General features: G+C 45.8%; 1 protein-coding gene and 2 long non-coding RNA genes across 4 annotated transcripts in view; 2 read left to right on the forward strand and 1 right to left on the reverse strand.

Annotated features, from left to right (window-relative positions):
- LOC143836674 (uncharacterized) overlaps nt 1-26,479 on the forward strand; it is a 47,504-nt gene that overhangs the window by 12,658 nt on the left and 8,367 nt on the right. The window lies entirely within an intron of this gene.
- On the forward strand, nt 14,822-15,724 carry LOC143836571 (uncharacterized). Its single transcript, XR_013230653.1, has 3 exons — nt 14,822-15,244; nt 15,364-15,483; nt 15,617-15,724. It is a non-coding gene; the product is annotated as an uncharacterized LOC143836571 (long non-coding RNA).
- Nucleotides 16,130-19,049, reverse strand: LOC143836612 (uncharacterized). The gene is made up of 3 exons (XM_077336140.1): nt 17,295-19,049; nt 17,034-17,117; nt 16,130-16,652 (listed from the first exon to the last, which is right to left on the reverse strand). Exons 1-3 carry the CDS (start codon nt 17,368-17,370, stop codon nt 16,159-16,161), a joined length of 654 nt encoding a protein of 217 aa, XP_077192255.1. The 5' UTR covers nt 17,371-19,049; the 3' UTR covers nt 16,130-16,158.

Raw genomic sequence — 26,479 nt, forward strand, 5'->3', positions numbered from 1 at the left:
CCCCAGGCCCTATCCCCAAACCACCAGAAGGTTCCTGGATCTGTCCCTCTTACCCCCACCCCCCATCTCCCTCCAGGTGGAACCTGGCAACACTATGGGGAGGTGAAATTTATACAGGGACACAAAGGGCAATGATCAACGACAGTGAGGTGGACTGGTGAAGACAAAGAGCTAGTAAATCCATTCAGTCCCTAGGATGCCTATCATGTTTCATCTGTAGACCAAGAAACTGAGTTTTCACAAAGCTTCCAGAAAAGTCTGCCTACAGTGGGTGACCCAGGCAGTTACCACTGACATCTTATGTTACTTAAAAGATCACTGTTTTGCAAACCAGGGAGCTTTGTTTAAAAACACTGGTGTTTCCATGGCTATCACTAAAGAGCCAATACAGTCCAAAATGTGTCCACAAGTAGCATATGTCATTGTTTATTATTGGCACATTTTTAGAAGCAAAAAAGGCAACATGAAGTGACCACTTTGAACTCAGCTAACCAATCATTTTATTTATACAGGATTATTGGGTAATAAATTATTGAGAGGGAGGGGACACCCCCCCCCCCAGTAATTTCTTTATAGTAAACATTTAATTTGTTGAAGTAAATTACATTACACCAAGATATGATTAAATAAACTGTGGGGATCTTTGTCACTATTATGATACACATGTTTAAAACCCTGATGATTAACACTAACATAATAAAATGAGAAATGGGGATTACATGTCATGAAAACACATAGCAGACAAACGCTAGAAAGCAACATCTTGTTTGGAGAAGTGTATTTCCCTTTCATACAACAGCAAATACTATGTGCCACCACTAACATGTATAACATGAATTGGTTCTCAAACCGTGGAAACCTGCTTCTACTAGGGGGTCTTCAAAAAGCTTCTGCAGTTTTATATTTTTGTTGTAAATGGTGAGGATGAGAGGAGTTGTAATTGGTCGAGTCTGACAGTGTTATGGACCGTCACCTCTAGGCTAGATTTCTGCAACTCGCTGTATGCAGGCCTGCCCTTACCTTTGATCTGGAAACTGCAACTGGTCCAGAATGTGGTGGCCAGGGTCCTCACAGTAACACCATGAAGGTCCCACATCCAGACCATCCTCCAACAACTGCGCTGGCTACCAGTCAAATTCTGGATCAGGCTTAAAGTCTTTGTAATTACCTTCAAGGCCATATGTGGTTTGGTCCCAATGTGCTTTAATGGCCATCTCTCTGCCTACCCCCCTCAAAGAGCTCTGCGCTCCGCCACCTCCCTGGCCACGGGGAAGTCTGCTTGACCTCAACCAGGGCTAGAGCCTTCTCTGTCCACCTGGTAGAACAAGCTCCCAGAGGACATTAGGGCCCTAACAGAACTAAAATATTTCTGCGGGGCCTGCGAAAGGGAGTTCCTCTACCAGGCATTTGGTTGAGGCCGACTGAAACTAAACAACATCTATTGGGCTCCGAAATCCCCTCCCTTGAACCCATGAGACTGATCTGACCAACCATGGGCCTCTTAGATTGTTCACTATGTTAGAATGCTATTTTCTCTGTTTTTTGTTACTTTTACTGTTACTTTCCATGATCAGTGAGTTTGATGTATTGTTCTGTTACGTTCCATGTGTACCGCCCTGAGCCTTAGGGGAGGGCAGTATACAAATGTAATAAATAGATGACAGACAAACAGAAAGAAAGATGATTGTCTGGCAATCCGGCTGACCTTGCAGTTTAGTATAAGAGTTGTTACGCTGTGGTAAAGATGGCTGCAAAACTTATAAATTGCTCCAAGGAGAAACAATGTTCTGTCAAACCCTTTGTGGGTAGAAGGTGTGCCAGGAGCACAAATTCATCTCCACATATGTGCTCACTACGGGGATAAAGTTCTGTCTTGTAGAGATGTCTATGAGTGGATTGAAATGTTTGAAAATGGCCATACTAGTTTGATGGATGCAGAGTGCTCCAGATGTCCAGCTACAGATTTAAAATAATGCACTTTTATCATTTATATTGTTAGCCACCTTGGCAGCTCTTGTAAGGGCAGACAGGTGGTATATAAATTTTGCAAGTAAATAAAATAAATAAATAAATAAATGTGAGGCAGGCAAGCCCTGGTTCTTCCTTACTTGCCCTTAGGATCCCTGATCAAATCTTCAGGCTGCTGCATTTCCTTTCAGGTCCTTTTCCTGCTTTCGGTGTCTTCTGTATCTTGCAAAAGTGTTATCTGCAGGCTCCCATGCCTCTTAATGAACTATCAAGTTTGGGATGTCAATTTGGGTAATGTCTAATCAACATCTTACCTGAATCACATTAATTCTTCTATGTAACTAGCCAGAGAACATTGCAGCCAACACGGGAGCTGAACCCTCGTCTATCCAGTATGCATCCAGTGTACTATATGTACTAGCATTGGCTCTCTTCTTTTCCTTTCTGTGTTTACAGAAAGGCCTGTAGCAGTCATACTATGTCAGGATTATATGGTCCTGTGAATGATCTCTGGGAGAACTCAAACAAGAAATGCTGTTGAAGCTGCATTGGTAAGAATTCTATTAGTGTCTGAATGGAAGACCCCTGGAAGCTTTATGGAAGTTGCTTGGAGCATCCTAAAATGCTTATATGCTGAAAAGTAACTTGATAAAATAAATGGCTGCTAAGAAAAACATAGTAAGAACACACTAGTTTATGGGCAATTCAGTTTCAAACCAAATCACACCATATTTTAAGTATGGGTTTTGTTCATCCTTCTCTCTTTTCATAGCTTCAGATAGTTAGGTGGATAGGGAATTGGTTAGAGAACCGCACTCAAAGAGTTGTTGTCAATGGTGTTTCATCAGACTGGAGGGAGGCGAGTACTGGAGGGGGTACCTCAGGGTACATCAGACTGGAGGGGGTACCTCAGGGCTCGGTGCTCGGCCCGGTACTTTTTAACATATTTATTAATGATCTAGATGAGGGGATGGAGGGACTACTCATCAAGTTTGCAGATGATACCAAATTGGGAGGACTGGCAAATACTCCAGAAGATAGAGACAGAGTTCAATGAGATCTGAACAATGGAAAAATGGGCAAATGAGAATGCAATTTAATAAAGATAAGTGTAAAGTTCTGCATCTGGGTCAGAAAAATGAAAAGCATGCCTACTAGATGGGGGATATGCTTCTAGGTAACACTGCGTGTGAACGAAACCTTGGGGTACTTGTGGATTGTAAACTAAACATGAGCAGGCAGTGTGATGCAGCGGTAAAAAAGGCAAATGCCATTTAGGGCTGTATCAACAGCCCAACAGGGGCATCACATCAAAATCACAAGATGTCATAGTCCCATTATATACGGCACTGGTCAGACCACACCTGGAGTACTGTGTGCAGTTCTGGAGGCCTCACTTCAAGAAGGACGTAGTTAAAATTGAAAGGGTACAGAGGAGAGCGACGAGGATTATCTGGGGCCAAGGGACTAAGCCCTATGAAGATAGGTTGAGGGACTTGGGAATGTTCAGCCTGGAGAAAAGGAGGTTGAGAGGGGACATGATAGCCCTCTTTAAGTATTTGAAAGGCTGTCACTTGGAGGAGGGCAGGAAGCTGTTCCCGTTGGCTGCAGAGAAAAGGACGTGCAGTAATGGGTTTAAACTACAAGTACAACGATATAGGCTAGATATCAGGAAAAATTTTTTCACAGTCTGTGGAATAGGCTGCCTAAGGAGGTGGTGAGCTCCCCCTCACTGGCAGTCTTCAAGCAAAGGTTGGATACACACTTTTCTTGGATGCTTTAGGATGCTTTGGGCTGATCCTGCGTTGAGCAGGGGGTTGAACTAGATGGCCTGTATGGCCCCTTCCAACTCTATGATTCTATGATTCTATACAACCATATCATAGAATAACAGAGTCTGAAGGTGCCTCCTGAATCATCTAGTCCAACTCCCTGCACTATGCAAGACACTCAGAACCCTATCACTCATCCACTGTAACCTGTCACCCCCTTGAACCTTCACAGAATCAGCCTTTTCATCAGATGGCTATCCAGCCTTTGTTTTAAAATTTCTAAAGATGGAGAGCCCACCCATTTGGCCCTTCCTTGAGACACTTGATGGACATATAGAAGGCACTTCTTTGTTGATGGCATGATAAACCAGATAATTTTATACTGGTATTTTAATACCAGAAATGACTTGACTGATATTTTAAACAAAACAGTACAGAAAGCACTGAAACCCTACCTCACCATTCCACCAGCTGACTTATTTTGTTAAACTCACATCACCTTGATCTGATTGTCTAGCACATTCTATTTTCTTTTAGATCTTTGCATATTTTATTGTAGTCTCTCCAGTTTTCAATAGATTGGCAAACTGTGTGCCAAAGGCCTATTTGACAAGTTTAATGCTGTTGGTGTTTTAAATGAAAATAGTTACCTGCTCCTGAAAAATAATTTGTCGAGAAAGCAAATTAGTTCTTGTCCAAATGGAAACCAGGGAATGCCAGCTGTTACCTGACAGTCAATTTAATCCATAGTCATTTGCCAATGACCAAATTCACTTCACACCTGCTAAGAGTCATTTTGGCAAATATGTTTGTGTGGAAACATCCTGTGCTTTGTGCATGTACTTTAGTGCTAAATTGGAATTATCCCTCCAAACACAGGGACAGCAAAGCACAGAAGAACCTCACACTGACATAATTCTTGGAGATGTTTAGATTGTGCCATTTGCTCCACCCCATGAGCATTTCTGTCAGCCATGCAGTCTGTTGAAAGACCAAATGGGCAAATATCCAGACATAATGTTTTCTCCATTTATGGAATCCCTTTGTGGGAATCTAGTGGAACTAGATTGCCTGAGAGGTTCCAACATAAAAGGAACTCCAAAGCCTAATCTCTTTGGAGAAATTATTACAGTCTAGCTTGTCTCGTTGTCAGATGTGGAAACCATTTAGTGCCGTTTCTTCAGACAACTTAGATAACTATGATTCCTCACAATTGCCAATTGAAAATAATGGCTCAGAGATGTTATTCTCTTCTTGCAGCTTTAATGTTGATGCTGTATTGATTCCTTAAAATGGAGGAAGACATTTTGTGATTACTGAACAGTATATTTAGATTTAAACTGATTTATTCCCATTACAACCTACCCATGCACATCTCAGCATGCTAGTCCCAAGCCTGGGTAAATGGGGAAAGTTAAGGAAAGACCTCGCGACCTACCTTGTGAAAATTTTGCCAAGAAAATCCTATGGTACAACTCTCAAATGATTTTGATATGGTGTCCAATGGTGAGCACCTCAGGCCAGAAGGTACGCAACAAGTGACTGGGGAGGAGCAAGGACCTGCAACAAGTAGCCATGGATTTTATGATGTTCCTGGGGCAAATCCAGCAACAACTCTAGGGGCTGATGCTGCCAGTGGTGAAAGCAAGGGTCTGAGCTTTACAAAGATGCACCAAATAGCAACTTGGAATGTTTACAGTGGTCCCCAACCCCCGGTCCGCGGTCCGGGACCAGTCCGTTTGCTCTGGGTCGCTCAGCAATGATGAGCTTGAACCGAACATTGAAAAGCAAAGACATAAGCCTGCTTACCAAATGTAGGGGGCTTTACGCACCGGGATCTTTGTTGCAAATTGGTCACTGAATGAAAAATCGCCATTTAAAATAGTGGAATTCGTCGTTATGCATACCTGCCTTTGTAGTGGTATCCAGATGCGTTTTGTAGCGTTTCCCACAGGCTTCCGGTCTCGGCAGAAATCGCTAGAAAGGAAGCGCTATTGCCGAGCTCATCCCGCCCCTGGCCGTCAAGCAGCCAATGGGCAGCCGTTAGCATGCTCCCAAACAGCCCCTTTCCCTTTAAGAAAGGTTTAAAAAAAAAAAAAAACACCCATTGTAACGAATCTGTGTAGATTCGTTGCAACGGAGAGACCCATCCAGCTGCCTAATGTGTTTGAGCTGTCGTTTGATCTTATGATCGTTGGCACGCTGCCTCGAGTGAAAAGAAAAAAATCCCCCCTCCCCCCCTCTCACGGGCCGATTTTCGGCTGAATGACTGTGTTAAATGTGTGTGCTTAGTGACTGAAGGGGAGGGACTGAAGCCGGGGAAGCCTCTGTTTGAGCTGTCATTTGATCGTGGCCACGCTGCCTCGGAGTGGAAAAAAAAAAATCCCCCCCTCCCCCCCTCTCATGGGCCGATTTTCGGCTGAATGACTGTGTTAAATGTGTGTGCTTAGTGACTGAAGGGGAGGGACTGAAGCCAGGGAAGCCTCTAAACTGAAAGAGGCTCGCTGGTGCGTTTATCCCCGCTCGCTCGGAGAAAAAAAAATGGCGATCGCTTCACCGGAAGTTTGGAGGACAGGCTCAGGAGGAGGGACTTTGAAGAAACCGCAACAATGTTAACGCACAGGTCTTTATCGCTAGTGTTACAGATTGTTTGCAAGAGTGTAGCGCTTTCCGGAGGGTGAATCCACTTTTTGGGATTCCCCTGAAAGCGCTACAACGAAGCGCTTTTTGCTGATCGGTTTCAGGAGTGTTGCAGATTGTCTACGACGTTGTGCGTTAAGGCAAATCAATAGCTTTTCCAATTAGCAACCATTGTGCGATTTTGAAGCCGTGCAAAAAGCCCCTAGATTAGTTAGATCTATCATATTTCCAGTAGCTACTTATGGCTGCGAAACTTGGATGATGAAAAAAGAGACAAGACAAGAGAACAAACAATTAAGTTCAACTCTGGTGTTGAAGAAGTCTTCTGTGGGTTCCATAGACAGCAAAAGTCACACACAAGAAAATACTGCAGTGCATAAAGTCTGATATATCACTGGCCGTCCAAATCACAAAACTCCGGCTCACTTACTTGGGCCATATCATGCGATCCAACTTAATAGAGAAAGCAAATCTGCTAGTATTGGTCAGTGGGAAAAGGAAACCAGGCTGACTAAGGGTACAGTGGTTGGATGCAATTGGGGTAGACACTGGCGAGAACATTGCATAGGTGAGGGAGGCTGTGCAGGATCAGGGATCGTGGCAGCAGCTGTGCTATGGGATCTCCAAGAACTGGACACAACTGAATGGCTAACAACAACATTTCCATTACCTTTAAATAAACTGACAGGATGGCATGAATTTTGGTCAGTGAATGGACTCAGGCCTTTGGACCCTAGGTCTCCTTTGGATCTGCCAGCTGAAACTTAGAACTGCAGTGGGATGTGAGGTAATGCTAGAAAGTGACATGCTTTTCAAGCTCTGCTGAGTTCTGAGCAGCTGCGACTGGGTGTGGAGCCAAGAAAGGGATGCTTGCTTTAGTCTTTCTTTAAAAAATGCAATCTTCCAAATGTAGCAAAGCATGCATTCCTCATCAAGGACTAAGTGCATGTTAAGTGTCATGTTGAAGCATCAGATTTTTTTTTCTAGTTCTGTTTAAAAAGAACTGTTATTCACTTTAAATATTTAGAAGCAACAGTACACTAGGGAAATGTGAGTATTTGTGTCTTCCTGGTGCACAACAGAGTGGCAACTACAGTGCTCTAAATCAGGTTTATTAGTTTGTTTATTTATTTACATTATTGAATTGTTTTCTGTTGCCCTGAGGGTCGGACCAGAACAAATGGGTTGAAATTAATTCAAAAGAATTTTCATATAAACATCCTGACAGAGTGGTTCCTAAGTGGAACAGGCTTCCTCGGGAGGTGGTGGGTTTTCCTTCTTTGGAAGTTTTTAAGCAGAGGCTAGATAGTCATCTCACTGAAATGCTGATTTTATGAACCTAGGCAGTTTGTGAGTCGGTAGGCAGGAAGGGATGTGCCAGTGTTTGTCTCTTGTGGCCCTTCCTTGCATACCTGCTGTACTGCTGATCACCACTGTAGGATGGTAGGTGAATTCACTCCAGGCCAGGCTGAAATCTGGAGATTTTGGAAACATATTGTGGAACACAGTGGAAACATATTATAAACAAGGCAAAAAATCCAGCGGGACCTACAGCAGCATATTGGCTGAGAGGACAACCTGCTCCACCAATCGCCAACTAAAGGATAAATAGAAGAAAACTATAAACAGCATGGGACCTCCAGCTTTTGGAAGAGTTTAAGTATACAAAAAGAATGAAGCACCATCTGCTTAAAGAATAAAATAGTTTTATTGTGAAGAGAAAAAAACTTTGTATAGAAGGTGAAGAATGATATTCCTGTCTAACTGTTCAGTGTTAGTTCTATCTGTTCTGGAGGCAAGCAGGGAGCAAGCGTGCTCAAAGGAGCAGGAAGTCTCCAATTGAGTAAATCAGGACACAGGAGGATATTATTTGAAAAATGCCAGGGAGTTCCTCATCTAAATATGCTAACTTTACATCCCCCTGTAGGTTAGTCTTCATATCCTCTTGAATATGCATGTTAAAGATCTTGCATATTCCAACACCAGCAACCAGAGCAATAGAGTTTAGATGGCAGAAATTTGAGAAGCAGCAGAAATTTGAAAAATATTTGAAACAAAGCATAAGCATTTAAATACAACACACTACAACAATGTAGAAATTACATAGTAGGATCATACTTGCAGCAACAGATAGCATGAGCTATATATAGTAGTGTGGACCATAGTCCCACCCTATTATTTCACCAAGCATCTTTCTGAACCATTTAATTACAGCCTAACCCTATTCCCTGTGTAAAAAAAGCCTTTCTGCATTACTTAGTTTTGCATACTTTGTGGAAAGTGGAAGTCTTCCTAACCTCATCAGGCAGCTCATTCCATAAGGTGGGCGTATGCACGTGTATGGGCAGTCGCTGATTTTGCTCATTTGCAGGATGTTTCCTGAAGGCCTAGCTGAGATGAGTGAAGCTGTTGTAGCGGAGTGTAGGGGAAGAGGTGGTTTTGCAGATGTGAGGGACCAAGGCCATGAAGGATTTTGTATGTGATAACCAGTACCTTGAACTGAGCCAGGTAACTGATGGACAGGCAATGGAGTTGCTGGAGAATCAGAAGAATGGTGGGATCCATCTCTATGAGTAGAATAGAGTATCTGTTGATCACTTATCTGTTGGATCCACATTAGTCTCAAATTCCTAATGGCTTGCTTACCCAGTCCCCTAGCATTATGCATACTGGTTTTGATGAATTGCCTAGTGAACATGAGGAGTTTTGTATGCCTTGGAGTCACAGCTCACCTATGGTGACCTTGTGAGATTTTCAAAGAAAAAGATATTCGGAGGTAGTTTGGCATTGCCTACTTCTGTGTCTTGACCCTGGTATTCCCTGGTGGTCTCTCATCCCAATATTAACCAGGGCTTACCCTACTTAGCTTCCAAGATCTCCAAGTCAGGGCAACCCACAAAATATTGAGCTATTTGCGTGGAGATTCTGTGATAACATGATGATATATAAATATAATGAATAAATAAATAAATATAATAAATAAATAAATAAATAAATAAATAAATAAATAAATAAATAAATGATGATGCAGATGCAGATGCATTCCCAGTTCATACTGACAGTAGATGTGTATCATGGGGATTTACAAAAATGGACTGTGGTGAATTTAAATGTACAAGTTGTTAAATGTGGGGAGAGGGGAAATTACATTTTTCATTGAAATTAATTCTATGGCAGTAAATAATAATGTGATGTACTGTATGTTATTCATCATGAATGTGGGTATTTATTTCTGCTATCAGTCAGTCTGACACGTATTATCACGGAGAAATTCAAGATGATATTATGAATATAATGCTTTATAGCAAGTTGGGTCACATGGAACATGTGAATACAATAGTTTGCCAGGCTGAAAGGACGGTGCCCCTAGAGAATCCTGGAAAAGCCTCATCGGTGCTCAACAGACTTTCACTCCCCATGATGTAGCAATTCTTTTGTACAAAGTGTTCTTTCCAAAGAGTCATCTGAGAAGCAGAATGGGTATCTGGGGACCTTTTAACTGGGGCTATAAAAAGACTTTGTGGCCATAAAATCCTGTAAGATCTTTCTTCAAATACCAGGATTACAGAACAAAATAAAGGAGCAATTACCTAATGGGACGGCAATTTTCTGACCAGTAATCTTCTCACACATGTTCATGTTTCCTCAGATAGGGGAAAAAATCCACCACAGTGGTGTCAGTGAGGTTGTGGATCAGTGACTGTAGACAAACACATTTTAAATTCCGGTTGTAAGGGACAGTTGTTTTGTACATTTTCCTAAGTAAATGATGATCATAGTTACTGGGCAAACTTTGTTCCAAGAGGAAGTCAGTAACTATGATCCTGCAGTGCAATATCGGGGTTCCTGAAGATTATGAAAGAGAAAGGGCCATAGGTCAAAGGCAAAGGAGATATGAAGAGGAAGTGTGGTGATCTATCCTGTGGCTTTTGGCACACTCTTCATGGGACACTTCCTTTCAGGCTTCCAGGAGGAAAAGACAATGGGAGATTACTTGGTAGTACAGAAACATTAAAAATAAACTGTGCAGCCAAAATGGGGTGGGGGGGGGTATGTCAACTATCCTTGTCAGGGATTGCACCTGACTGGTTAATTTTTTGGTATGTTTTTTTTATTTTTTGAACATTTCTGGAGCATGTTTGTGATATTCCTTTATTTATACAAGTCAGGAAGGGAAACTTTTCATGGGGGGGGGAGTATAGCTCAGTTATTAATTTATGAGGGCATTTCTACAAGCAATAAGTACAGCTCAGTAATATGCTTGTGATGTCCTCAGACAAATTGGAGAAGATGCTTGAGGTCCATCCCTGCTTTCCCCAGCTCTTTAATGTCTTTTAACAGCAAGGAAGAGGGAGAACAGAAACTCAGTGAGGTCTAAGCTTTTCCCCATACCATTTTTCCATTTTTTTTTGCCTTTTCTGTAGGACTTACTAATGACTCATTCCTTACTAGCACTATCTGCATACTCAGCTACATTTCCATTTCCCAGGATTACATATTTTTGTATCTGTGTTTGGAATTTATATTTTAATGTAATTTCTTGCCCATCTTGAGCCCCCAGGGAAGGTCAGGCTAAAAGTTCAAAAATAAATAAATAAAACAAATATTTCCAATAAACAGCCTTTCTCAACTTTTTTCCTGTTGAGAAACCCCAGAAACATTTTTCAGGCTTCGAGAAACCCCAGAAGTGGCATGATTGTGCAGAATATGGTTGGGAAGCATAGCTGTCTACATGCCCATCAGGGGCCCCTCCCCTTCCTACCTCCTCCAGGCCCATCACTGGCCATTTTGGGAGCGGGTTGTTAACATGTCCATATATATTCATATCACCTGATAAAAGTGTAACTAATTATATATATTGTTAAACTTTATTTTTATTTTATGTGTGTTTGTGTATATGTATGTATATGCATAGTATATAAAAATTACCTCCCGCCCATTTGGGAAACCCTTCCAGAACTATCAAGAAAGCCTAGGGTTTCATGAAACCCTGGTTGTGAAAGCGTGTTCTAAAATCACATTAATAAGGATATTCATTGCCCAAATAAATGGGCAAGGGGAAACAATACTGCTTCTGCCAAAGGGGTGGAGTCTCTTCTTGAGGAATGGATGGTGTCCCAAGGGCCAGATTTACCACAGACTAAGTAGGCTGAAGCCTAGGGCCTCAAAATTTAATGGGCCTCTAGGCCAGATGTACCATATATACTCAAGTATAAGCCAAGTTTTTCAGCACATTTTTTACACTGAAAAAGCCCCCTCGAGTGAGGGTCCCACTTGGGATGTGTGGTTCGGCTGGGACAAAAAAATCCTGAGGCATTGCTACCACTTACCTTGGCTGGCCTGGCTCCTTTCGCGCTTCAACTTTCTTCCTCTTTGTTCAAGCTTCCCAGGCCCTGGAACAAAGGGAGGGGTGAGTGAGGGATAGACCAATGGCTGGCTGGGCTCCCTGTGGGAGGCCAGTCAATCATTGCAATGTATTTTGCATTTTGCAAATGTATTGCAATGCTGAGCTTGCTCAGGCAGCTTGTAGGAGGCCAGCCAATCATTGCAATGCATTTTGCATTTGCAAATATATTGTAACACCGAGCTTGCCCTGGCAGCTTTTTGCAAGAAAGACAGGGGGGGGGGGGAGGCTGGGGAAGTTAGCCTACAGGAAAGTATGTTTTTTTGGGGGGAAATTTCCTGGCCCAGCATAGAAGCTTTTCCCTTTTTGAAAATCTTCTGTGTTTGGCCAGGAAAATATATAAGACTAGGGGTCTTCTTACCTTCCTTCTGTTGCTGGCCTCCTGGCCTATGCTGCTATGTCTGGTAGAGTAGACTCTTACAGTCTGACTCCCAGAGAATGTGCTCCTGGCTGCTATGCTGAACATTGGAGGATCATCGCTGGAGAAGATATCAGGGCCATTTCGCACAGAGCTCAAAGTTGCTATTTGGTTGCTGTTAGCGAAATCGCTACTTCAACTAGCGAAATGTAACTAGCTGTGCCCGTAACGCACAGCTGCGGTTTTTGCGGAATTTAGCACTTTCACTTCTCGTCACTTTCGTAACCCACAGGCTTCCGGTTCTCCGTCTTTTCGCTACAAAGGAGGTCCCTTTTTAGCGCTTCTGGCCTCCCGTGCCCGTCAATCAAACTGCGGGCACACCTTTGACCTCGACCCTAAAGCCGGACTTGTCGGGGTTCCCTTTTTTTAAAAAAAACCCTGGAAAACCCGTAGCAACGCGTTATCGTCAAATCATTGGCGCCCTTGGAACGTGTTTTCTATTGTTTTCTATGAACCAGAGGTTGATGCATTGATATGTTTGATAGGTTAATCCCCGCCCACAGTACACGCCCACAGGTTACCTGCTTATATGCACCTGGGCAGACACGCGGTCGGCCTCTCTTTGTTTGCGTAGCCTACTGCCCGCATCACAGGTTAACGTTGAAATGGAGAGGATTATTGTTCAATTGTTGGCTCAGATGATTGCGGTGGTCCAGCGTATCCGCACCACTGTGCAGCATAGGAGGGCTGCTTCAGAGGAATACCGAGAACGTATTGCCAGAGCGATGACCAGCAGCACAAGACGTTCTCTACGGGCAACCATGGCGGCAAAGAGGCACTGGCAAGCTCTGGCAGAGGTCCGGTTCCCCCCCCCCGTTTCTGGGCGGACGAAAGATCCTCTGACTGGTGGGAAAATTTTGTGTGGGCTCGCTGGGATGATGACCACTGGATTGCCAACTTTAGAATGTCTAGGGGGACATTTTTTGAACTCGTGGAGGCTCTACGTGGACGCATGGAGAGGCAAGTCACTGGCATGCGGCGCCCCGTGCCAGTGGAAAAAAGGGTGGCGGTCGCATTGTGGTACTTGGCCACCCCTCAGTACTTCCGGACAGTAGCCCAGCAATTCGGACTCGGAGTCACTACGGTTGGCGATATCCTTAAGGAGTTCTGCCTCGCCATGGAGGCGGAATTGTTCAGCAAAGTCGTGTGCCTCGGAGACCGGCTTGGAGCGGTGAGTGTCATTCGATCCCCTTTGCCCTTTAAATTTTTTTTCTTGTTTGACAGGTCAGCAACGAAGACGCGATACACCCCACGCTGACATGCCATGGCTTATATTCTTTTCTTTCCCTTATTCCAGAGTATGGACGGGTTTGCCAGGCTTGGATTCCCGCATTGTTTTGAGGCCGTCGATGGAAGCCACATCCCTATCCGTGCCCCCGGGGGAAGCATAAAGGAGTACGGTAACAGGAAGGACTTTTGTTCTGTTCTCCTGCAAGGAACTGTGGACTTCTCCGGCCGGTTTATCGATGCCGAGGTGGGGTGGAGTGGCAGGAGGCATGATGCCCTTGTTTTCAGGGAATCGAACCTCAGGAAAGCCATGGACGAAGGGGTCTTTGTTCCAGGAAACCCCACCGCCACCATTGAGGGCGTGCGTGTGCCGGCGTTGGTGCTCGGTGACGGAGCCTACCCATTACGACGCTGGCTCATGACTCCCTACAAGCGGCCAAGGACAGACGTGCAGAGCCACTACAACCTCAGTCACTCCCGGGCAAGGAATGTAGTGGAGCGTGCCTTTGGACGTCTGAAGTCCCGGTTCCGTTGCCTGATGTCCCGACTCCATGTGCATATAGACAATGTGACTCCGCTGATCATCGCGTGTGTCATTTTGCACAACATATGCGAGGACAAGGGACATAACATCCCCTTCCCTGTGGATGAACCTGATCCTGTAGTCCTTGAGGACACTCAAGACATCCCTGAAGCAAGGAGAAAAAGGATCTATGCTGAGGGGTGCAAGGTTCGGGACGCCATAGCCACCCACATCTACAGAAACAGGAGGCGTGTTTAATTGTTTTTCCCACTCTGTTGTTGAATAAAGTTTTGTGTTCTTTGTTTAACCTTGTCTTGTGCGGTTTGTGTACTTTGCCAGCAAAAAAACGGGGATTCTCTGGTCCAAAAGCACTTTGACAGCCCTAAATGCTAACTCCCCACTGAAATTGACACACACAATACGGAAGCGCTGAACGGGGAAAGTTCGGGGAGGCGGGTAGCCAGGAAGTATTGGCGACCCCTGTCAAACCGGAGGATCAATCCACTTATGTTCCAAGGAATAATTTTATTGGTGGGCAGCTTTGATACATTTAAAATAGGGGTGGTCGATCGGAGCAACGCACGTTCGTTCCCTAACCGTCATTCCGAAGATGCCGAAGCCACGGAAGGGCTCCTTCTGGCAGCGCGCCGAGGCTGAGGCACTTCTGGAGCTGGTGCTCCAATCGAAAAGTGTTGGCCGCCTTATGGCCAGCACCCACTGCCACACCAAGGGTGCTTACCTGGTGTTGGCATCAAAGCTGAGGGAGAGGGGCTATGTCCGGACCTGGGAGCAGGTCCGGACAAAATTTAAGAGGGTGAAGCTGGACTTCCTCAACAGTCTGGAACAGTGGGGGGGGGGGTCCCGCAGCCAAGCGGGAGGACGGTCTTCCACGACCAGATGGTGAAAATATGGGAGAAGGCTGGGAAGCCCCCCCTGGAAATGAGGAGGCATATGGGTGAGTGCTGCCCTCGTTGTGTTTTGCCCTTAAACATGCATGGCATGACTAGCTGCCTCTTTCCCCTACTGTCCCCAATGAAATTCGAGAAAGTATTTAGATGCTGTCAACCCCCTCTGACTTAGCCCGCCAGTACTGTGTAGAACCACTTTGGTTATGCGCTTTGACTCTAACTGTGGTGTGTCTACCAGCTGTGTTTCATCTCTGGTTTGTGTGCTTTTAATTATGATTTCTCTTTTTCTTTGCCCAGCCACACAATCACCATCCAAGATGGCAAAAGCACCTGAGCGTGAGGAGGGGGAGGAAGAGGGACCTTCCACCTCAGGACAGGCTGCAGGTGAGAGTTTTATGTCTGTGCGGGAGATCCATGTGTGTGTACCCCCATGGAGCAATATGGGAGCCTGCTGTGATGCTTCCATTTGAAGTGTTATTAAATTCTTTGTTTGATTTCTATAGCAGAAACTATGGAGGCAAGGATGCGTGCCATGGAGGCCAGGGTGACTGCCTTAGAGGCTGAAGTGGCAGACCTGAAAGGGGAGTTAGAGCAGCAAAGGCAGCAGAGGGAGGCGGAAGAACGTAGGTTATGTTCCCCACTGCCCAACTCTTCTCACACTGTGGCTAAGGCCACCAAAAAGTGTATGCATGTAAACTAAAAAAATTGGAAAATATGTGTGGCACTAATGTGTACTTTTTCTCCCTCCCCACACAGTTAAGAAGAAGGAGGACGAAGACCTCTTCCGCCGCAAAGTTAGGGGGACCATGGGACGGTTGTGCAGGAGAGTGAGGGAGATGGAAGGGGCTGGGGAGGGGAGCGGTGGGACCTAAGTTTTGTTTTCTTTTTGTGTTTTGGGGTGGGGGGTGTTGGGGGGGTTCCCAGTTACTTTGCCCATTTTTCTATCCCTGTTAAATATTTGAATTTGTTAAAACACAGTTGGCTTTCTTGGAGGGTGGGGGTGGTGGTGGGGGGGTCCAAGTTACATTCCCTTGTTTTTTTCCCCTGTTGAACTGTTTCTGAAAATAAAATGTTATTTTAAATTTCCTGAAAAAGACTCCAGTGTGAGTCCTTGCACACCTTTCACCCCAAACTCCTAAAACACCTTTAACCTTTAAAACACCCTCCAACCTCCAACCCACACAACGGTGCCAGAATAGGCACAATCACTAGAGAGGGTACACAGAGACAGAGTCAAAAACATAAACTTTATTGAACAGACAACAGCAAACACAGATAACCAGACAAACTGGCCCAAACTAGGAGGGGGAGAACTTGTCAGCGGGTTTAACGACTCTCTTCCCCAGAACAGTCCTCCTTCTCGTTTGGGTCGCGGCATTCTGAGAGGGGGTGGGTGGGGTGGGTGCTGGAGGTGGTGGGGGGGGGGGGTGGGTGGGGGGGGGGACGTGCACTGTAATCTGAGGAGGGGTGGCCGCCTCCATAACCGCGACCGCCCTCTCCATCAGCCTCCTTATCATTCGAACCTCCTCCACGCTTTCGCGTAGTGAGTTGTTCGAGTCTCTAAGGATGGCACGGAATTTTTTGCCCTCCTGGGCCACGAGGGAGAGCATCGCCTGGTCTGCAGCAGCGGCACGCCTGGACTCCTCCTGGCAGTGCTCCAGGATCCTTTCTCCCACACTAGTCAGGACGGAGACGCGCCGCAGCCTGCCGCGTTCCCTGGCCAGCCTCTCCTCAGCCGGGAGAGCACCCCTGGGTGGTGAGCCAGCTGGCTCGTCGTCTTCTGAAAGGACCTCTGTTGGCAAAAAAAGAGAAACAGAACTGTTAGTAACAACGAGACAGTCAAAACCCACCCTGGTGCACATGGTGGCCTTTCTTGGTTACATATTGTTAAACCAAGACTCAGAACAATGCCAGGGGAGCACATGGTTATTGTTTGTTTGCCCATGGTGGCCTTTCTTGGTTACATATTGTTAAACCAAGACTCAGAACAATGCCAGGGGAGCACATGGTTATTGTTTGTTTGCCCATGGTGGCCTTTCTTGGTTACATATTGTTAAACCAAGACTCAGAACAATGCCAGGGGAGCACAAAAATGAAAAGGAAGCACACAGTTATTGCACACAGACATTGCCCTGCAGCCATGGCTCGAAAGGAACAGTTCATGCACGCTCACCATCTTGTATCTGTATACGCCTGCGCACGGCAGGAGGTCCAGCCACCCCACGCTCCTCCTCCTCCTGTGTCCCGGGTATGAAATCTGAAAAAAGGGAAAAAAGAACATGATTTAGGACCAAAGTGTGGCAAAGCAAGCTTCAAACCCTAAAGCAGCAACGTTGAGGGACTCTCTTCTGTCTCTTGGCAGTGCTGCTGCCCTGCACAAACAGAAAAGCACAAAGCAGTTAACCCCCCCCCCCTTATTGCAACTGATACTTACCAACATTTGTGGACGCCCCAGAATCACTGTCCTCTGCTACTGCTGCAGGGGACTCGAGGACCACCGTCCCAGGCATCTGTGTCTCTGTGGACAAGAGCAGAAAATAGTGAAAAAGGAGCAAGCATACAACCTGAACCACACAGCAAGCTCCCAAAGTAGTGGCTAGAGCACTGCAGAAGGCCTATGGCTGAGGCATGCAGCAAAACTGTTTGGGTTGTTGTTTAAACACAACCGTTTTAAAAAGCCACCCAAAGCAATCCACAAACATCCAAGCATAGCATGCGTTGCAACGAACACAAGGCATACAATAGTGAAAAAGGAGCAAGCATACAACCTGAACCACACATCAAGGTCCCAAAGTAGTGGCTAGAGCGCTGCAGAAGGCCTATGGCTGAGGCATGCTGCAAAACTGTTTGGGTTGTTGGTTAAACACAACCGTTTTAAAAAGCCACCCAAAGCAATCCACAAACATCCTATCATATTATGCGTTGCAACGAACACACGAGAAAACGATTCCCAAACGTCAGAACACACATTTGCTCAATATAAAATATAAAAAAAATAAAATATAAAATAAAAAGAAAATTACTTACCGGAGGCAAGGGGCGTTTGCTCAGGAACCTCCTCTGGCTCCCCAGGAGCGATGGCCATCAGGTCCACCGTTACCAATTCCGCTGGTCGTTGCTGGACGGGGGGTGGAGGCCGAAAGCTGGACGAGGTGCCCTCGCCGGGATCCTCCTCAGCGGGTGGTTCCTCGACCGGGGCAGCCGGCTTCCGAACCACCTTAAGGCTCCTCCCGACGCGCTTCGGCCTGCCGGCTCCTTCCCCGTCTCCGTACAGCTGGCGCTGCTCCTCGAAGTAGGGGCAGGTCACCTTTTCGTTGCCGGAACCCTTGTTATGGTTCACGGCTCTCATGTACTCCGCCCGCATCGTTTTGGTTTTCGACCGGCATTCAAGGCCAGTCCTGTTGTGGCCCAGGGCACGCATCTTTATGGCCACTTGCTCGAAGACCTCCCTATTCCTGTGAGAGGACTGGAAGGCGTCCTGGATTTTCTCTTCTGAGAAAATCGCGATCAGGTCCCTGATCTCCGCGTCCCTCCAAGTTGGGCCACGGCCGGTTGCAGGGACGGACGAGGCTTGCGAAGAGGATTCCATGGTGCTTTCGCTAGTAGCTGAGCAAAATGGTGGTGCGAGGTGCAGGGTGCAACGGATCATATACCTTCCCGCACACAAAGACAAAGGGACTAGCCGGCTCCTGATTGGTAGAGGGCAGTAGGGGACACGCGCATTGGCCACATTAGGTCACATGTCACGTTCAAAACTCCTCGCGCGGGAACAGGATCTGCTCCTAATGGCCAGATTACCGCCTTTTGTTTGACTTCTCGCATGCGCTGATTCGTCCACACGCGGGAAGAGCAGTTTGAACATGCAGCGGGAGCCATTTTAGTGAGATGTCCGCCATTACAAAAACGCATGCCGGTGTAAAACCGAGAGCAATTGCAGTGGTACGCGACAGTTCCCCAATAATATTCACCAACCAAAGCATAAATCAATGACATGTAACTGGCGAACGTTCGTTGGCACGCTCAGCGGAAGGTTTTTTAAAATGAACGGCGGACGGCGACTCCGCTTGCCGGAGGTCTAGCCGCCGATGGAAGGGGTTGTCCGCACCCAAGCACAACCACGCACCCGGAACCACACAAAGACCCACTACACATAAACCGCCCCTCATGAAATCACCTCGAATCATATCTATTGAACCCCAGTAATCTAAACAGGAGACTGCGAGCGGCGAATGTTCGTTGGCACACTCAGAGGAAAGTTTTTAAAAATGATCCCCGTACGTTGACTCCGCTAGTACTGGCCTAAGGTAGACGGGGTTTTAAGCTTTGGGCAAATGTTTGGAACGTGACGGTGTGTGCCACTGTGCTTTTGAAAAACTATTGTGGTGTCCGGGCAGAATTTCAGAAAGTGATCGTGCTTGAAAGCCAGTCGCTGTCTCGTTGCCTCGTAGATCCCCGCTCGCTCGGAGAAAAAAAATGGCGGACAGTTCGCCGGAAGTTAGGAGGAAAGGCTCGGGAGGAGGGACTTTGAAGAAACCGCAACAATGGTAATGCACAAGTCCATGTGGGAACGAATGACATGTCCCTGAATACCATCGCTCCTATTAAAAAAGACTATCAAGATCTGGGGAGGAAGCTCAAGCAAATGGGGGCACAAGTGGTATTCTCTTCAATCTTGCCTGTCAAGGGAAGAGGAATGCGTCGGGAGAGGAAGATAATGGAGGTGAATCACTGGCTGCGTAGTTGGTGCCGGCAGGAGAGATTTGGTTTCTGGGACCATGGGATAGACTTTCTTGAGGAAGGCCTACTAGCACCTGATGGACTGCACTTATCGAAACTGGGGAAGAATGTGTTTGGCAGGAACCTGGGGAGATTCATCAGGAGAGCTTTAAACTAAAGCCACTAGGGGAAGGAGACGATCAACATAGGGAGTGTATGGAAGGAAAACTATCGGAGGCAGCCCAACCGGCAAGGCCAGCTCATAGGGAACCAAAAGTAAAAGGATTCAGATGTCTTTATACTAATGCCCGAAGCATGGGCAATAAAAAGGAAGAGCTGGAACTTCTCATGCTGATGGAAAGGTATGATCTAGTAGGCATCACAGAAACTTGGTGGAATGATTCTCATGACTGGAATGTAATGGTGGATGGATATGAACTGTTCAGAAAAAACAGAATAGATCGAAGAGGTGGAGGAGTGGCACTGTATGTGAGGAAAGGGCTTACCTGTCAGGAAATTCTAGTGAAGGAGAGCATATCTACAGTGGAAAGCATCTGGGTGAAAATAAGCGAGGGGAAAACAAACAGTGTGGTGGTTGGTGTCTGCTACCGACCGCCTGACCAACGAGAGGATGTGGATGCTGCACTTTGTGAGCAGCTTGAGAAAATATCCAAACGGCAGGACCTTGTCATCATGGGTGACTTCAATTTCCCAGATGTGTGCTGGGAAACAAACTCTGCGAAGCGTCCTCAGTCATGCAAGTTTCTGACCTGCCTGGCTGATAATTTCATTTATCAAATGATAGATGAACCCACAAGAGGTTCAGCCATACTGGACTTAATACTGACCAACAGGCAAGAGTTGGTGGATGAGGTGAAGGAGGTGGGGACCCTAGGGGGAAGTGACCATGTCCTCATAGAATTCCTTTTGAGATGGGGAGCCAAGGAAGCTTGTAGCCAGACGCGGATGTTGGATTTTCGTAGGGCAAACTTTAATAAACTCAGAGACATGATGAGTGTCATACCATGGACGAGAATGCTGGAAGGGAAGGGAGCATGTGAAGGGTGGGCGCTACTCAAACAAGAGCTATTGCATGCTCAATCAATGACTATTCCAGAAATACGAAAACACTGCAGGAGCTCTAAGAAGCCTATTTGGATGAACAGAGAACTTCAAGAGGAACTAAGAAAGAAAAGGAAAATGTTCAGGAAATGGAGGGAAGGACAGAGCTCTAAAGAAGAGTACCTACAGGTTACTAGGCACTGTAGATCAATCATCAGAAAGGCCAAAGCTGAGAGTGAGCTAAGATTGGCCAGGGAAGCCCATTGTAACAAGAAAAGATTTTTCAGTTACGTGAGGAGCAAACGTAAAGTAAAGGAGGCAATAGGCCCGCTGTTGGGTGCGGATGGACAAACTCTAACGGAAGATGCAGAGAAAGCAGAAAGGCTTAGTGCCTATTTTACATCTGTTTTTTCCCACAGGTCAAAGTGTTTAGGCACATCTAGAGATGGCTGTAGCCAAAGGATAGTGTCTGGATGGCAGGTTAACATGGATAGAGAGGTGGTCGAGAGGCATTTAGCTGCACTGGATGAGTTCAAATCCCCTGGTCCAGATGAAATGCACCCGAGAGTACTCAAAGAACTTTCCAGAGAACTTGCACAGCCCTTGTCCATCATCTTCGGAACCTCTTTAAGGACTGGAGATGTCCCGGAGGACTGGAAAAGAGCAAACGTTATTCCGATCTTCAAAAAAGGGAGGAAGGATGACCCGGGAAACTACAGACCAGTGAGTCTGACCTCTGTTGTGGGGAAGATAATGGAGCAGATATTAAAGGGAGCGATCTGCAAACATTTGGAGGACAATTTGGTGATCCAAGGAAGTCAGCATGGATTTGTCTCCAACAGGTCCTGCCAGACCAACCTAGTTTCCTTTTTTGACCACGTAACAGGTTTGCTGGATCGGGGAAATTTGGTTGATGTCATTTACTTGGATTTTAGTAAAGCTTTTGACAAGGTTCCCCATGATGTTCTGATGGATAAGTTGAAGGACTGCAATCTGGATTTTCAGATCGTTAGGTGGATAGGGAATTGGTTAGAGAACCGCACTCAAAGAGTTGTTGTCAATGGTGTTTCATCAGACTGGAGAGAGGTGAGTAGCGGGGTACCTCAGGGTTCGGTGCTCGGCCCGGTACTTTTTAACATATTTATTAATGATCTAGATGAGGGGGTGGAGGGACTACTCATCAAGTTTGCTGATGACACCAAATTGGGAGGACTGGCAAATACTCCGGAAGATAGAGACAGAGTTCAACGAGATCTGAACACAATGGAAAAATGGGCAAATGAGAACAAGATGCAATTTAATAAAGATAAGTGTAAAGTTCTGCATCTGGGTCAGAAAAATGAAAAGCATGCCTACTGGATGGGGGATACGCTTCTAGGTAGCACTGTGTGTGAACGAGACCTTGGGGTACTTGTGGATTGTAAACTAAACATGAGCAGGCAGTGTGATGCAGCGGTAAAAAAGGCAAATGCCATTTTGGGCTGTATCAACAGAGGCATCACATCAAAATCACAAGATGTCATAGTCCCATTGTATACGGCACTGGTCAGACCACACCTGGAGTACTGTGTGCAGTTCTGGAGGCCTCACTTCAAGAAGGACATCGATAAAATTGAAAGGGTACAGAGGAGAGCGACGAAGATGATCTGGAGCCAAGGGACCAAGCCCTATGAAGATAGGTTGAGGGACTTGGGAATGTTCAGCCTGGAGAAAAGGAGGTTGAGAGGGGACATGATAGCCCTCTTTAATTATTTGAAAGGTTGTCACTTGGAGGAGGGCAGGATGCTGTTTCTGCTGGCTGCAGAGGAAAGGACACGCAGTAATGGGTTTAAACTTCAAGTACAACGATATAGGCTAGATATCAGGAAAAAGTTTTTCTCAGTCAGAGTAGTTCAGCAGTGGAATAGGCTGCCTAAGGAGGTGGTGAGCGCCCCCTCACTGGAAGTCTTCAAGCAAAGGTTGGATACACACTTTTCTTGGATGCTTTAGGATGCTTAGGGCTAATCCTGCGTTGAGCAGGGGGTTGGACTAGATGGCCTGTATGGCCCCTTCCAACTCTATGATTCTATGATTCTAAGTCTGTGGCGCTACTGTTGCAGATTGGTTGCAGGAGTGTATCGCTATCCGGAGGGTGAATCCACTTTTCTGGATTCCCCTAGAAGCGCTACAACGAAGCGCTTTTTGCGGGTCGGTTGCAGGACTGTTGCAGATTGTGTACGACGTCGTGGGTTATGGCAAATTTGTAGCATTTCCAATTGGCAACCATCCTGCTACTTTGAAGCCGTGCGAAATGGCCCTCAATGTTTTGACTGAGAGACTCTGATATTTTTCCCCCTCTTGCCTTCACTTTTCTTCTTCTTCTTAACCAGTTCTTGCAAACTATTCTTTTGGTTTCCGTGGGTGGGGTGGGTTTTGGGGTGCTTTGTGATTCACTGTTTCTTTCTCCTAGTATTTCTTTCTTCTTTTATCTGAGGGCAGCATTGTTTGGCTTTTCTTCTTGGGGTTGTGTTCCTTATAAAAATTGATTTTTACAGTTTTTTATTTCAGTGTTTGTCCTGGGGGGCACTATTGTTGTAGTTAGAGTTGTCTATTCTCCCCGTTCAGTAGCTGTTGTACTTGTTATAGTACATTGCCAACTTGGGGTTGTTCTGCTCTGGTTTGGTGGCCTGGGGGCACTGGTATTCCAGCAGAGCAGAAATTTCTGTGTTAAAATCTCCCCCCGAATCAAGCAGTGGAGATGACCACTGCCACATTGTTTGGATAGGGCTTGCCAACCTTCAAGTGGGGCCTGGGGATCTTCAAGAATTCTAATTAATTAATTCTAATTAAACAGAGATCAGTCCCTCTGGAGAAAATGGCTATTTTAGAGGCTGGATTTTATGGCATTATACACTACTGAGGACCCTCCCCTCCCTGAACTTTGCCCTTCCCAGGCTCCATTCCCATAGCTCCAGGAAGTTCCCAAATCAGAGACAGAAACCATTTGTGGATCTTTGCAACTATGGCACATGACAAGCGAGCAATGGATAAATGAGTGATGGAGCTCTTGTTAGTATGCTATAGAGGTAGGAAAAGCAGATTGGGTATGTGGTGAGAGGACATCTTGGAAGCCACTGTAGACTGACTTGTTTGGGACAGTGTCTCCGCCAAGGGAAGGGTGGGAAGCTAGTTGGAAGAAGTCATGCAAGCGTCTCTGGCATTACTTTTATCCTGGGCAGTGAGTTCATTTGGATAGTGCTACTGGCAGGGCTGGGAGAGACCCACAGGCTTCCAGTCTAGCGGATAACATGCTTATGAAAAGACGGCAAAAAAAAAAGTCTTTGGTGAGTCATAGACATCTGATTAATGTGATGTGTGACTCTTTCCTAGCATGCACTAGACAGAGGCTGTCATAATCCAGAGCAAGTACAGCTGACTTAATATTCACGTGCCCCAGTGCTAGAAACTACACAGAAACTATTAAAACCACATTGTTTAATTCAGGGAGGGGGAGGGGTGAAGAAAAGAACAGGAGGCTGAGAGAATACCTAAAGTGTTGTTTGCAGGTTCTTTAGGTCCAACGGCAGGGACATAGTATTAAGTAATACAAGAGGGCATGCTTTAAATTACCATTGGTTCTGTCCTTATTTCACAGCAATTTGTGTATGAGGGGCAAGAATCTGTGGAGTTTCTTTACTCCAGGAATAATGCCATTGTGAAATCAGTGAGACTAATTGAGCAATAAAAATTCCATGTGGTGACTGTAATCCTTGAAGAGCTCTGCTAGTGCAAACCAAATCCAACCCTCCCACCCCCAAATCTGTTGCCAGTGCACTGTTTCATTGACAGATCTGATAGTGAGGAAGAGATGTCAAAGCATCTGGACACAATTAACTTTAGTCTTAAAGAAAGCAAGATATTAATCTCCTGGATACAAGGGCTAAAGAGCACCTCTCCCTTCTCCTATGCAGCCTTTTGCTTGCCATGGCCTCTTTTTATTGAGTCCCGTTCTTATTTCAGTGCTGTAACACCCGTGTTCTCATAAAACCACAGCAAAACCTGGCCAAACTGTCAGCTTTCTGTTGTAAAATGCCAAATAAAAAGGGAGGAAAGCATGAAAGAGAGGCCAAGACTCAGTGCAGAAGGTCCCCAGTTCAATCCCCAGCATCTCCACTTAAAAGGATCAGGTAGTAAGTAATGTGAAAGGCCTCTCCTGGAAATCCATGAGAGCTACTGCCAGTCAGAGTGAACGATGTTGACACTGATAGACAAATGGCTTGATTCAGTATGAGGCAGCCTCATGTGTTCATGAAAGCAGAACTGGATTTCTTCTTGTGTTGCTGCCAGTGAGCATTAAAGGTACCTGAGGATCACTGGCATGTCCAAATCTGTTGTTTGATACTTTCACAAAATTTAATTGTTTTAGTATCCGATAAAAAAAAGGTAAAGGTATCCCCTGTGCAAGCACCGAGTCATGTCTGACCCTTGGGGTGACGCCCTGCAGCGTTTTCATGGCAGACTCAATACGGGGTGGTTTGCCAGTGCCTTCCCCAGTCATTAACGTTTACCCCCCAGCAAGCTGGGTCCTCATTTTACCGACCTCAGAAGGATGGAAGGCTGAGTCGACCTTGAGCCGACTGCTGGGATCGAACTCCCAGCCTCATAGTCAGAGCTTCAGACAGCCTGTTGGCGGCCTTACCACTCTGTGCCACAAGAGGCTTGTGATCTGATACAATACAATAATTGCAAACAATTCATGACCCCTGTATTTAGATTCTAGGTGTTCTGTAGAGATCCCTCAGCATAACAGAACAGTTCACTTGCTGAAATCTTTTAAGGAAGTATTTTATTTATAATATCAATATTATATATTAACAACAGAACATGAAAAGAAGAAGAGAGGTAAAAAAGGCAATTAAAAGGTGGGTAGCTGTGTTGGTCTCAAGCATCAGATCAAAGTTTGAGTCCAGAGGCACCTTTAAGTCCAGCAAAGGTTTAATCTGTGCATAAGCATTCATGTGCACTCACATTTCTCCAGATACATTGAAACAGAAGTCACCAATCATTACACAGATATAGGGATGCCAGTCCACAGGTGGGACCTGGGGCTCCTCCAGTTTTACAGCTCTTTGCCAGGCAACATAGTTTCCCCTGGAGAAAATGGCTGCTTTGGAGAGTGGACTCCATAGCATTGTACTCCACTGAGGTCTCTCCCCATCCCAAATTTTCCCCACTCCCAGCTCTGACCCCCAAGTCTCCAGGTATTTCCCAATCCACAGCTGGCAACCGTACATAGAGAACTGGAGCTGTTTATTTGTATCCTGCTTTTTATTACTTGAAAGAATTCCAAAGCAGTATACAATCACCTACCCTTCCTCTTCCCACAACAGATACTCTGTGAGATATGTGGGGCTGAGAGAGCTCTGAAAGAACTGTGACTGGCCCAAGATCACCTAGCTGTCTCCTTGTTCGCTTGCCAATGTTAAAGTAACAGCATCTACTACTACATGATATGGCCTAGGCCTAGAGATGGAACCCTCTGAGCCAAAAAATGGAGGCAGGACCAGGTGTTTGTACCCAGCTGCCCTCATTTGGTTCCGGAAGAAGCTCAATGTGAAAGTTAGCTATTCATCAGAAATGGGTAGACTGAGGGTGGGAATCATGATCTTCCTCTTGCCTGCCTTACTTCTGGTAATTAGGCCCCAAACAAAAAACTCAGGGAGGCAAGCATAGATCCAGATCCTCCCTGGCCACTGGTTAGCATTGCCAGTTCTAGGTTGAGAAACTCCTGGAGATTTGGGGGTGGAGCTAAGGGAAGACAGGAGCCTCAATGTGGTACTATGGCACAGAGTCCACCCTCCA

Source organism: Paroedura picta, chromosome 1 (assembly GCF_049243985.1).
Source record: "Paroedura picta isolate Pp20150507F chromosome 1, Ppicta_v3.0, whole genome shotgun sequence".
Lineage (NCBI taxonomy): Eukaryota > Metazoa > Chordata > Lepidosauria > Squamata > Gekkonidae > Paroedura > Paroedura picta.